The sequence below is a fragment of the Pezoporus flaviventris genome, unplaced genomic scaffold (genome assembly GCF_033815535.1).
Source record: "Pezoporus flaviventris isolate CSIRO_AGI_PZ_B2104156 unplaced genomic scaffold, CSIRO_AGI_Pfla_v1 ptg000006l, whole genome shotgun sequence".
Taxonomy (NCBI): domain Eukaryota; kingdom Metazoa; phylum Chordata; class Aves; order Psittaciformes; family Psittacidae; genus Pezoporus; species Pezoporus flaviventris.
The window spans coordinates 19828368-19841425 of NW_026892554.1; the positions used below are offsets into that span (position 1 = coordinate 19828368).

At 59.1% G+C, this 13058-nt stretch overlaps 2 protein-coding genes across 2 annotated transcripts; both read right to left on the reverse strand.

The window, feature by feature from the left end:
- Positions 1-102: 102 nt before the first annotated feature.
- Positions 103-1776, reverse strand: COMMD4 (COMM domain containing 4). The gene is made up of 8 exons (XM_061447280.1): positions 1706-1776; positions 1558-1629; positions 1401-1466; positions 1034-1073; positions 819-938; positions 667-747; positions 283-459; positions 103-202 (listed from the first exon to the last, which is right to left on the reverse strand). The coding sequence occupies exons 1-8, from the start codon at positions 1706-1708 to the stop codon at positions 162-164; spliced, it is 600 nt and encodes a 199-aa protein (XP_061303264.1). The 5' UTR covers positions 1709-1776; the 3' UTR covers positions 103-161.
- Positions 1777-2751: 975 nt separating this feature from the next.
- LOC133266220 (uncharacterized) lies at positions 2752-12653 on the reverse strand. Its single transcript, XM_061447479.1, has 12 exons — positions 12483-12653; positions 12102-12160; positions 11751-11905; positions 11239-11342; positions 11049-11107; positions 10649-10785; positions 10448-10572; positions 9933-9991; positions 9516-9670; positions 9071-9180; positions 8822-8944; positions 2752-3474 (listed from the first exon to the last, which is right to left on the reverse strand). Exons 1-12 carry the CDS (start codon positions 12651-12653, stop codon positions 2752-2754), a joined length of 1980 nt encoding a protein of 659 aa, XP_061303463.1.
- Positions 12654-13058: the final 405 nt, after the last annotated feature.

The window sequence follows — 13058 nt, forward strand, 5'->3', positions numbered from 1 at the left end:
GTGCACGCCGGGAGTTGTAGTCCAGTCTCGCAGCCCATGCAACGGGCCGCGGTGCCTGTCGGGAGTTGTAGTCCACCGGAGGAACGGGCACACCACAGCGCGTCTGTCACGGACACCTTTATTGGAGCTGGCTCCGGGCGCACCGGGACTTCTCGCCGGGCTCAGCTCAGCGTGTTCATCAGCGCCTGCGCCTGCTTCAGCTCTGCGGAGACACGGAGCAGGCCATGGGGGAGCCGCTCTGGCGGCTCACCCCTGCTGCCACCTCCCCTCCTGCGGTCTCACCTGCCAGCAGCACCCGGAACTTGTCGGCCGACACGGCCATGGGCACAGCCTCTGTGCTCCCGCGCTGCCCGTCCCGCACGGTGAACGTCAAGTGCACGAGGGGCTCGTGGACCTCCTGCAGCTCGCTGGAGCTGAGGGTGTAATCCACGCGCCAGCACACCGAGCCCAGCCGGCTCACTGGGGCAGGCAATGGGGCAGCATCACACACACACACCCCGATCCCAAACAGCCCATCCCTGATCCCAAACACCCCACCCTGAGACCCAACACCCCACTCTAAGACCCAAGCCATGCCACTCAAGACCCAGCCTCCCCCCCGACCCCAGAGACCAAAGACCCTCCCCAAGACCCAGTACATCCCCCCGAGACCATGGCCACACTCACATCTCAGGCTGGCAGCCCTCAGGCTGTCCTGGAGGGAGCTCTGCTTCTCCTCGTAGGACCGGCACAGCCCGCTGGCGTGTTCTGCCAGGGCACAATGAAACTGTCTGACGGCACCGACCCCACCACGGTGACACCCCCAGGGTCACCCCTACCTTTGGGCAGTCCCAGCTGCTGCAGCTCACTGGAGAGGGACTCACTGTCCACACCGTGCTTGGCAGCACTGGAGAGGATGAAGCCAAGGACAGCAATGGTGGCCTTCACATCCCCCGACTCTGCATGGGGAAGGGGTCAGCTCTGCAGCCCCAGCCACATCACTGCCCATCCCCAGGGACGGAGCTGCAGTAGGGTCCAGGGCAGCAGCACTCACCTAACTTGGCATCTGAGGTCAGCTTCAGGATCTTCTCATACTGTGGGAGAGCAGCATGTGAGGCCATCATAGTGAGCACCAGGTACTGCACAGCTCCACAGCCAACACCAGCAATCATACAATCACAGAGTGGTGTGGTTGGAAAGGACCTTAAAGCTCATCCAGTTCCAACGCCCTGCCACGGGCAGGGGCACCTTCCACTAGAATTGGTGGGTACCTCAGGAATACGACTCCATATGCTAGTGGAATCCTCACCTTAGTATTACTACTCACTACCCAAGTCACTACTGGTAGTACTGGCCGGCAGCACCCGCCGCGGAGATGCCGTTTGGAGCAAGCAGCCCAGCGGCGTCTCCCCGTCACTCACCTCCATGCTCCCGCCCAGCAGGTCCCGCAGCACTTGGGCACAGATCAGCTTCAGCTTCACCGAGGACTGCGGGAGGAGGAAGAGAAGGACAAGGGGGGTGAGCACCGGGCTCGGCGGGGCGGGTGCGGGCAGAGGTCGGGGGGAGCGGACACTTAACGATTTTGGCCAGGGTGCTGATCTCGGCCAGGACCCAGTCCGGGCAGTCCAGGTCCCCGCAGAACCGGAACCGCTACGGAAGGAAAGTGCAGTCAAAACCCGCCGCTGCCTCACCGCGCCCCACATCTCCCCCCGGCCCCCAGCCCCACCATATCGCCGGTGCCACCGCGGATCCCGCCTCCGCGACCCGGAATCGCTCCCGCGGAGGAGGAAAGCAACGCGCTCGGCCAGCCCCGCCCCGAGTGCTGCGGGGAGGAGCCGGTAGCGGCCGCCCCGCAGGCAGCGTCCGGCCTATAGGGAACGCCGGAGCACGGGTACGCCTGAGCACACAGATCGCTCCGTACACACCGTCCAAGATGGCAACACACAGCTCAACAGGAACAGCTTTATTATTGACCCTGCCCGGTACACCGCTCCCTACCCCAGACCGCCATCCCCCCGAACCGCTTCCAGTGCCGCCTTGGATGCTACCCGCGGAAAGAGCCGACCCGTGCTTACACAGCGCACAGAGGCACAGGCACCCCGCGCCCCGTCACTCCACAGCTGCCCTCTTTCAGCGTTCGCCTTTTATAACCTCAGCCCCACCCCGCCTTCCCCTGCCCAACCAATCACGACCCGCTCCTTCCCGCCTCTCCCACCTATCCCGCCCCGCCCACTTCAAACCCTCCCGTCCCCTCTCCAACCAATCGTGGCCCGCCTCTTCAATCCGGCTCCGCCCCCTCTCCGTTTCTCCGAATCCCGCCGCTCCTTTTCAATCCAGCTCCCCCCCTCCGGTCCCACCGCACATCCGCAGAGCCGCAGGGGTCGCGTCCCGCAGGGCCCACAGTGGGTGCTGAGTTCCGGGGAGGACGAGCGGGCGCTCCGCAGAGAGGGAGCTCCGGGTGCCCGTTCAAACCCACAGACCCGGGGAGCGCCGGAGGAAAGGGGCGGGCCGGATTTGGGAGAAACAGAGGGAAGAGCCGGATTGAAGGGGCGGGCGGGGATTGGGCGAAGCAGAGAGGGGGCGGGGCCGGATTGAAGGGGCGGGTCGGGATTGGGTGAAGCGGGGACGGAAGGGTTTGAAGCGGGCGGGGCTGGATGGGTGGAGAGAAGACGGGCGAGGCGGGAAGGAGCTGGCCGTGATTGGCTGGGTAGGGCGGGCAGAGGCTATAAAAGGCGAGCGCTGAGCGCCGCTGGCGCAAAGGTGGAGCGGCGGTCAGGAAGGGCGGAGGCGGAGGCGGAGGCGGAGGCGGAGGCGGAGGCGGAGGCGGAGGCGGAGGCGGAGGCGGAGGCGGAGGCGGAGGCGGAGGCGGAGGCGGAGGCGGAGGCGGAGGCGGAGGCGGAGGCGGAGGCGGAGGCGGAGGCGGAGGCGGAGGCGGAGGCGGAGGCGGAGGCCGCGTCGGTGAGCAGGGAGAGGCGCCGGGCGTGGGGCGGAGGGACACCTGCCTCTGCCCGCTGTGTGTGTAGCCGAGCCGCTGCTCAGTGCCGCGGGGGGTGTGCGAGGTGATGGCGGTTCGGGGGGATCGCGGCCTGGGAGGGGGGAGGTTGGTGGTCTGGGTCGGGCAGGGTCAATAATAAAGCTGTTGCTGTTGAGCTGTGGTGTGTACGCGGTGTGTACGAAGAAGCTTGAGTGCTGAGGTGGGACGAGGCCACTCCCCGGCGGGGGCTGCTGTCCCCGATCCCCGACGCTCCCCGTGGGGCCGGGGGCTGTCGGCGGTGTCCACCCCGTGCGGGGCTGGCGCTGCTTAGGGACGGTGTCAGCCCCCGAGAGAGGCCTGAAAGCGAAGCTCGGAGCTGGGCCGCGGCGCCGGGGGCCGGCCGGGGTGAGGGGCGGGTCCGGGTGGGGCAGCCCCGGCTGAGGCGTAGCGTCCGGCCGCTGGTTTCCCGCCTCGTTCGAAGACCAGCACTGCTGGGAGCCGGGGTATCCACGGGGCGGGAGCTGAGTTCACGGCTGGGGATGAATTGGATGCGGTAGAGCTGGAACTGGCCTGAGGCAGAGCTGGTGTTCAATCACTGAGTATGGTGTAGGGAATAAAGTTTGTAGGAATGACCTGAAATCACTGAGGCCTGGGATATCCTGAAGCAGGCCTGAAGTACAGATTCTGAACCAAATGTGATAAGTCACAAAGCCTGAAATGAGAGTGCTGGAGAACAAGGCTTGTGGGAATGAGGTGAAAGCACTGAGGGTGGATCTTGGGTGGCGCTGGGATAAGAGAGGGCTGGTTTGGAATGAATTTCCTAGAGCTGGAAAGTACGGCTTGTGGGAATGATCTGAAACACTGAGTGTGGGGCTGGATCTGGATAAATCCCATAGGATTGAGCTGAACTAGAGACACAGGGTTGGAGCTGGGATCTCCTGGAGCTGGGCTGCTATAGAGACCCTAGAGCCAGAGCTGAGCCTCCACAGAGCCAGGGCTGGAATGAAAGCAGTGGGGCTGGAGAATAAAGCTTGTGGGAACGAGGTGAAATCACTGAGGGCTTGGATCTTGGCTGGGGCTGCAACTTGGTGGGGGCTGGAGATGGAATCTCAGCTGGAGGTGAGATAAGGCAGAGCTGGACTGGAATGAATCTTCTGGAGCTGGAAAATAAAGTTTGTGGGAATGAGCTGAAATCGCTGAGTGTGGGGCTGGATCTGGATAAATCCCATAGGACTGAGCTGAACTAGAGACAGGGTTGGAACTGGGATCTCCTGGAGCTGGGCTGCTATAGAGACTCTGGAGCCAGAGCTGAGCCTCCACAGAGCTGGAGCTGGAATGAAAGCACTGGGGCTGGAGAATAAAGCTTGTGGGAACGAGGTGAAATCACTGAGGGCTGGGATCTTGGCTGGGCTTGGAAGAGATGGCCAGGTCTGGAAAGAAAGCACTAAGGCTGGAGAATAAAGCTGGTGGGAATGAGGTAAAATCACTGAGGGCTGGGATGTTGGCTGGGGCTGGGAACTTGGTGGGGGCTGGAGATGGAATCTCAGCTGGAGGTGCTATAAGGCAGAGCAGGACTGGAATGAATCTCCTGGAGCTGAAAAATAAAGCTTGTGGGAATGAGCTGAAATCACTGAGAGCTGTGTTTTTTTCTGGGGCTGGGACCATGGCTAGGGCTAGAGATGGGATCTCAGCTGGAGCAAGGATAAGGCAGCTGGTTTGGAATGAGTCTCCTGGAGCTGGAGAATAAAGCTTGTGGGAATAAGCTGAAATCACTGAGTGGGGCTGGATCTGGATAAATCCCATAGGACTGAACTGGAGACACAGGGTTGGAGCTGGGATCTCCTGGAGCTGGGCTGCTATAGAGACTCTGGAGCCAGAGCTGAGCCTCCACAGAGCTGGAATGAAAGCATTGGGGCTGGAGAATAAAGCTTGTGGGATTGAGGTGAAATCACTGAGGGCTGGGATCTTGGCTGGGACTGGGATCTTGGCTGGGCTTGGAAGAGATGGCCAAGTCTGGAAAGTACTGGGGCTGGAAAATAAAGCTGGTGGGAATGATGTAAATCACTGAGGGCTGGGATCTTGGATGGGGCTGTGAACTTGGTGGGGGCTGGAGATGGAATCTAAGCTGGAGGTGGGATAAGGTGGAGATGGACTGGAATGAGAGTGCTGGAGCTGGAAAATAAAGCTTGTGGGAATGATCTGAAATCACTGAGTGTGGGGCTGGATCTGGATAAATCCCATAGGACTGAGCTGAACTAGAGACACAGGGTTGAAGGTGGGATCTCCTGGAGCTGGGCTGCTATAGAGACTCTGGAGCCAGAGCTGAGCCTCCACAGAGCTGGAGCTGGAATGAAAGCACTGGGGCTGGAGAATAAAGCTTGTGGGAACGAGGTGAAATCACTGCAGACTGGGATCTTGGCTGCAGATTGGAGCTGGGTTAAGGCAGAGCTGGACTGGAATGAATCTTCTAGAGCTGGAAAATAAAGCTGGTGGGAATGAGCTGAAATCACTGAGAGCTGTGGTTTTCTCTGGGGCTGGGACCATGGCTAGGGCTAGAGATGGGATCTCAGCTGGAGCAAGGATAAGGTAGCTGGTTTGGAATGAATCTCGTGGAGCTGAAAAATAAAGCTTGTGGGAATAAGCTGAAACACCGAGTGTGGGGCTGGATCTGGATAAATCCCATAGGACTGAGCTGAACTAGAGACAGGGTTGGAGCTGGCATCTCCTGGAGCTGGGCTGCTATAGAGCCAGGGCTGGAATGAAAGCACTGGAGCTGAAGAATAAAGCTTGAGGTGTTAGCGCGGGAACAAACACATAACCACCGGAATGGTTGTATGAGGTGCTTTATTGCAGCGCTGGGAAACCAGGGGTACGCACCCAAATCTGGTTCCAACCTCGTCACATCGCGTTCGCAATTTATACACGTTTAACACGGATTACAACATTAGCTAATGCATATGCATTAAGGACGGCCACATCAGGAGTGTTACGGCACCAGCCTCTTCTACGCTTGCGCAGCCCCCTCTGGTGGTCGTTCCGGTGAAGTAAGGAGTCTTCCTCTTTACCTTTTCCTTACTTGGATATATCCCAACCCTTGTGTGGACGCTAGCATTTTCTCATCAGCTTCTGGTATGCTGTTCTGGCTACCTTATGCATAGGTTCTACTTGGGTATAGTCTCCAGTACATGCCTTTCTAAATTCACCCATACACAGAGATTTTTGCTACTAAGACTATCATTGCAACACTGGTTACAGAACAGCCGTGATACAAAACTGCAAAGTTACAACATTTTCTAATATACAAAACCCCACTATTGATTTATAAATTTCTCAATCAATCATTTCTACTATTTTATATAATTGTTTTATCATAAAGGCTTTGCCCTTTTCCAACAGTGGGATTGAGGTGAAATCACTGAGGGCTGGGATCTTGGATGGGACTGGGATCTTGGTGGGGCTTAGAAAAGATGTCCAGGTCTGGAAAGAAAGCACTGGGGCTGGAAAATAAAGCTGGTGGGAATGAGGTAAAATCACTGAGGGCTGGGATCTTGGATGGGGCTGTGAACTTGGTGGGGGCTGGAGATGGAATCTCAGCTGGAGGTGGGATAAGGTGGAGATGGACTGGAATGAGAGTGCTGGAGCTGGAAAATAAAGCTTGTGGGAATGAGCTGAAATCACTGAGTGTGGGGCTGGATCTGGATAAATCCCATAGGGCTGAGCTGAACTAGAGACACAGGGTTAGAGCTGGGCTGCTATAGAGACTCTGGAGTCAGAGCTGAGCCTCCACAGAGCTGGAGCTGGAATGAAAGCACTGGGGCTGGAGAATAAAGCTTGTGGGAACGAGGTGAAATCACTGAGGACTGGGATCTTGGCTGGGCTTAGAAAAGATGGCCAGGTCTGGAAAGAAAGCACTGGGGCAGGAAAATAAAGCTGATAAGAATGAGGTAAAATCACCGAGGGCTTGGATGTTGGCTGGGGCTGCAGCTTGGTGGGGGCTGGAGATGGAATCTCAGCTGGAGGTGGGATAAGGCAGAGCTGGACTGGAATGAATCTTCTGGAGCTGGAAAATAGAGCTTGAATAAAGCTTGTGGGAATGAGCTGAAATCGCTGAGTGTGGGGCTGGATCTGGATAAATCCCATAGGGCTGAGCTGAACTAGAGACACAGGGTTGGAGCTGGGATCTCCTGGAGCTAGGTGTGAAATAAAGACTCTGAAGCCAGAGTTGGAATGAAAGCACTGGGGCTGGAGAATAAAACTGGGGGGGGAAATGAGGTGAAATCACTGAGGGCTGGGATGCTTTGCGTCTGCGATACAGAGCCAGAGCTGGGCCATGACTGAGCCAGACTGGAATGCACCTTCTGGAGCTGGAAAATAAAGCTGATGGGAATGAGCCAAAAATCATTGCAGGTTGTGATCCCCTGCGGCTGGCCTTTACATAGAGACCTGGAGCCAGACCTGATACAGCACAGAACCAGGGCTGGATTGAGAGTGCTGGAGCTGGAAAACAAAGTTGTGAGAATGAGCTGAAATTAGTTGAGACTGGGGCTGAGCTGGAGCCTGAATAACAATTGTGGGTCTGGAGCCAAGACCATGCAGAACTGGAGCTGGCCATAAAGCTTGTGGGAACGAGCTGCAATCCCACAGAGCTGGAATAAAACCCTGTGGGGCTGAGCTGGAATTTCCCACTGCCGAGGCCAAAATAAGCTCTTTAGGGCTGGTAGTGCCCTGGGGCAGAGCAGGAGCTGAAACACCGGGTGGGGCTCGCAATAAAGCTTGTGGGGCAGAGCTGCAGCACAGAACCTGGGGATGGGATCTCCTGGAGCTGCAATAGAGATCCCAGAGCTGGTGCGGGAATAACCTCTCGGGGTCGGGCCAGGGCAGGGGCTGAGGCCAGGTCGCGTCTGGCGCATTTGGGCACAGCAGCCGTTTTCCGTCCTCCAGCTGTTCCTCCTCTATCCCCACCATTCCCGTTGGGAAGCGGCTCCAAGGACGTAGCCGGTTTTCCCCCAGGAAGCGGATTCCGTGTGCGGCAGCTCAGAGGGAAGCTCAGTTGGAGGCGCTCTCCCCCTTGGAGAGGAGCGGGGAGCTCAGCACAGCCCCGGAGCATCCCTCCCACGGGTCCAGCACCCCCAGAGCAGCTTGCGGCCAGCTCTGCCCGTGCCTGCTGTGGAGACCCGCAGCACTGGCTGACCTGTAGCTAGAGAAGAGTTCCTGAAGCTGCTCCTGGCAGCGAGTGTCTGTCTGTAGAGCTGCTTCCTGCCTCCGGAGCCTGGGGAAAGCACGCTTTTGGGTGGCAAAACCCCAACGCTTCTCCTTGCCATTACTGACAGGCCCCAGCCGTGGGTGCTGAGCCTGCTGGGGTGACGGGCAGCCCCCAGTTCCCTCACCCCAGCCCCACGAGGGAAGCATTTCCTCACCCCTTTAACCCACATCACTAGAGCCTGGGGAGGCAGAGGTTTCAGCAAACCCAGCCCAGAAGCAGAGCCCCTGCACCACTGGCTTTGGCATTTCATAAACAGTTTAATAAAGTTCAACATACAGATTTCTTTGTCTACTGAGCCTGCATCCACCAGGGAGCAGGGATGGCTTCTTGGCATCTCTCCCCCCATAGCTGCTCCTCAGGCTCCCCCATCAGCTGCGTTTCCTCTCCTCAGGCTGAGGAACTGTGCCACTGTTGCTGAGCATCCCCAGCGCCCTGTGGGGAGAGGGGGAGAAGCTGTTCCACCAAGGGCAGTGGGGAGGTCTCCACCCCCACAGGGCTGCCCCAAGCCCTCAGGTACATCAGGGACCTGCCCTAACCTCAGCTGCACCTCAAGGCTCCAGCTCTGCAGCACAGGAGCTCAATTCAGGGGCCTAGAAGCCACTTGCCTGCTCAGAGGATGCCCAGAAGCCTTGGCTATCCATTTCCAGGGTCTGGATCCCTGCTTCAGGGTCTCTTCTGTCCGAGAGAGGTTCCACGTGCCACCAGCTCAGCCTCTTGGTCCTCAAGCACTGGGGAGGAGAGCACAGGGGCTGCAGCCATGCTTGACTCCTCAGTGGTCTCTCTGCTCAGAGACCAGCACTGCTTCACCCCGGCTTGATACTGTTCTCCCCCCCCAACACAGACAGGGCCCTTACCAGCAGCAAGATGACAGGAACAGTGATGATGACGAGGCCACACACCACCATGATGACCACACCGTACTCCGGGAAGCCCGGCTCAGGCAGGGGTGGCTCCAGGGTGTCCTCTGGAGCAGAACACAAGGGGTTGGATCAGTGGGTGGAATACCAGGGTAGCACAGGACACAGGGCAACAACATCCATGAGACACCCTGCAGGAAGTGACCCTTCCCTCCTGTCCTCTGCCAGCCTGCAGCCCATGGTGTATTGGAGGCAGGGATGAGGGCATGGTTGCTGCCAGAATGGCCCTTTCAAATCAGCCCTTGCAAGCTGTCACCTCACCAGCCAGGAGGTGTCACCCTCCCCTTGCCCAAAGGACCTGCACCTAGCTAGTTATGGATCTAGGCTTTCGGTGTGCATAGAGCCACAGGCTTCTCTACCCATGCCCCAAAGGGATGCTTACCTCCCACAGCAAGGGAATACGGATCCACCTGGAAGTCTGAACCAGCCAAAGCCTTGTTTGACCCAACTGAGAGCACAAGCGCCTCCAACACTTCCAGACTGGTTGGAGCTGGGTGCAGGAAGACCAAATCCCCATGGCAGATCAAGGAGCCTGGCCTGTAGGGTGACGTGGGAAGAGCTCCAGCAGCCGTCAGTCCCATCAGCCCCCCCCCCCCCCCGCCCCGACACCACACACCAGTGCTGCTCAGTGAGGCAATGGGTCCGGATCTGCTCTTTGGGATGGCAAGGACATCCCCGAGGGTGCCTGCTGCAGGCCCTCGTGTGGCAGAGGTAACTCCCAACAGCCATGACCTGGCTGTTGATGTCTATGGGGAGACCTCCCAAGCCCTGCCCCAGCAGAGCCTCTGCTCCCACTCACAGGAATTCTCTTAGCAGCACTTGCAGGAAGCTCCTGTGGTCCCTCAGGGCTCGCGCCACCTGAAAGAGAGGTTTGGGCTCAGCTCCACACCAGCCTCCGAGAGGTTTCCCCCAGCCAGATCCCTGCTTCCACCTCCCCAGGGAAGAGGAGGACTCCCAGCAATGGACAAGGTGTTGGGACATCTGGTCTGAGTCATGTTTTGCTTAGAATGATCCTCGAGGTCCCTTCCAACGGCATTCTGTGACTGACGATGGAGCTGGGTCAGTCAGCACAGCAGGAACACAGGGCAGCTGTGGCCCTGCAGCACCTCCAGATGTAGTGTGGTGGCTTGAACCGCCATCAGCAGAGGTGCCAGCACCCTGTCAGGGATGCCTCAGTGCCAGCCTCCAGCAGGCACCAGCACAACACTGGAGATGTGGATCTGGTTCAGACAACCCCAAAGCAGTCCCTCCTCCTCCTCCCGTGGTTCCCAGTACCCTGAAGGACCCTGCTCCGCTCCCTCCAGCCATTCCTACCGCATCCCCAATGCCCGTGCTGAGCTCGTGGTGCAATGCAGAGAGCGGATCCAGGAGGTCCTCACTGAAGCGTCTGTTGGTGACGAGGAGGGAGAGCGGGTACAGCTGGAGGTGCAGCCTGGCTCCTGGGGAGGCAAGGTACGGCTGGTGGGTGAGCAGCGCTGGCCCCGAGCCCCACCAGCACACAGGGGCTGCCCTCACCCTCCAGCGAGAGCGAGGTCAGGTCCACAGAGCAAGCTTTCAGAGCCGTCAGGGCTTGCAGAGCCTCCGGAACATCCACATGGGCGATGGTGTCAAGGTAAACGTCTCCAGTGAGCTCCAGGTCCCCACTGTGGGTTCTAGGGGAAGAAAGGCTCTAAGCAAGGCAGGGAGGTGGAACAGGCTCCCCAAGCACACCCTGGCTGGCCCTGGTCTTTCATGGCTCCTCAGCCCAAGGACGAGGCTCAGGGCATTGCCGCCAGCCCCACATCACCCTCCCTGAGCTCCCTAGTGCAGCAGAGCTCATCCTTCCCACCCTTGCAGCATGGCTAATGCCACAGAGAGCACACAAAGGGTAGCAAAAGACATTAAATGAAGAGCTTTGGGCAGTTGTGCCCCATACCTGAGCTGGGTGATAGTGAAGTTCCTCACACGGTGAAGGGCACCAAGAGACTCTGTCACCTGGATGAAGGGAAAACAACTCACACCTTGCCCTTGCTTTAGGATGCGCTGTCCCATGGTGCAGGCAGCAGCCAGCCTGGGCCCATCCTCCCAGCATCGTCTTTGGGAAGAGCCCCCAAGGCTCACCATACCTTGCTGATCACCCCCCCCAGGGGGTCTGTCCTGCTCCTGCCAGGCTGGAGGACAGTGAAGGAGATGGACAGCTTCTCTGGGGCCAGGTTCTCCAGGCTGAACCCTGCAAGCGTTCAGACAGTTACACTCATCCCTGCTCCTTCACCGTCCTTGGACCTATCATCAGTCTTGAGCATCCTGTGCACTGAATACAGAGCCCAGCACGGCAGGGTGAGGTACCTCATCCTGGGTGAGGATGAGTGGCTTGTAGCGGTGGGAAGGGCTTGGCAGGACAGGAGAAGCAGGTTGAGGAGAGGAAGCCATAGGGTTTAGCAGGAACACTGGACCCCACAGGTCCAACTGCTGCAGATGTTGCCTCCAGCAGCCTTAACACTACAGGGCTTTGTATGGGTTGGGATGTTCAGGCTTCACCTTCACTTCAGTGCGGACTGGGCAGGTTCTGGCTTTGACAGAGGTACAGGGAGGACGCTGAGAGCAGCGGCTGTGCTCTGGGAAGGTCTCCATTGCTTACCGCCGGACTGGACAGACCGTGGCTCCAGCCGCCAGCTGAAGGAGCTCCTTCCTCTGCTCGCCTCCGTGACCATGGTGCGGATGAGGTGGGAGCTGGTGGGAGCAGGAGCGTCCCCCCGGAACAGAGCCTGCGCTCGCACCACCACCGAGCCATTCCTGCAGGGAGAGCAGGCCACAGGCAGCTCGGAGCCCCCCATGAACACCCACCCAAAGTCAGGGCTTCAGCCACCTGCAGGCAGGGATCCCTTGGGATGATGTCCCTGTGGAGGGAGCGCGGCCCCTCACAAGAGCATTTCACTGCGCAACCACTTCCGTCCAAGCCAAAGCCACCCCGCTCCACGTTGCCACTCACATGAACTCTAGGACTTTTGCCCGCAGGAAGGTCTCATAGATGGACAGCGTCTGGTTCAGCTGGAAGACAGAAGCACGTGTTAATTGGGCCCATGGGAAGGGGTATTCCAGGTCTCTGGAGGCGGTCCTGGCTAAGCTGACATAACCAGGGCTCCATCAGCATAGAGACAGCAGCCAGGAGGGGACACCCCAGCACCACCAGTGTACAACAGCCCCGATGGCTGCCCAAGTCCCACCTCAAGCCAGGAACCCCTTCCAGCTCCAGTGGTGGGATCTGCTCGTCTCCACCATGAAGAGAGCCCTCCGGCTCCTCACCCCAGCAGTAGCTCCTCAGCTGCACCCCAAAGCACCAGCATCCCCACCCGCCAACTCCTGCACTCACCAGCAGCATCACTTCCTCCTCCAGCCGCCTGTAGCTCTCTGAAGCGCTGCTGCTCAGAGCCTCCGTGTAAGTGATGCCCAAGAGCCGGAACTGCAAGGGCAGAACGTGAGCAGAAGAGGGGAGCCCGGAGGGGTGGGATGGAGCCGGGGAGCCAGGTTTGCCCGTGGGCATCAGCTCATATGCAGGGAGATGCTCTGTGGCTGCGGAGGGTTGCTGGGAGGTGACAGAGTGCCTGCACACGGGCTGAGCATCACAGGGCACGGGCTGGGAGCTGACTGCATGCACAGCCCTGGTGGAAGCCAGCGGGTAGGATGGGGATGGGAACGTGGTGCCAGCACGGTGGGCAGCACCAGAGCCATGCTCCAGAGTGGGCAGCTTGGAGCCTGGGCTGGCACTGGGGGGCTCTGGAGGTCCTGCTGGGGCAGCCCCCGTAGTGGCCTCATGGTGCTGCCCTGCAGAGGGTCCATCTGCGGATGCTGTTGTGAGGAAGGGGTCTGGATGCAGAGATGGCCCCTGGGCAGGTGATGCTGCAGCTCGTGGGGAGGGGGGGGTCACCACAGCAGCTCCATCCTTGTG

Excerpts from the sequence above, each read along its gene's own strand:
- COMMD4 (XM_061447280.1), bottom strand. Across the intron at positions 1,467-1,557 it reads TCAGCACCCTGGCCAAAATC|TCCTCGGTGAAGCTGAAGCT; the intron begins GTTAAGTGTCCG and ends CTCCTCCCGCAG. Across the intron at positions 1,074-1,400 it reads TGCTGGGCGGGAGCATGGAG|TATGAGAAGATCCTGAAGCT; the intron begins GTGAGTGACGGG and ends GCTCTCCCACAG.
- LOC133266220 (XM_061447479.1), bottom strand. The coding sequence starts at position 12,653 with ATGCCCACGGGCAAACCTGGCTCCCCGGCTCCATCCCACCCCTCCGGG. Across the intron at positions 11,343-11,750 it reads ACGGTCTGTCCAGTCCGGCG|GGTTCAGCCTGGAGAACCTG; the intron begins GTAAGCAATGGA and ends GAACGCTTGCAG. Across the intron at positions 10,573-10,648 it reads GACCTCGCTCTCGCTGGAGG|GAGCCAGGCTGCACCTCCAG; the intron begins GTGAGGGCAGCC and ends TTGCCTCCCCAG.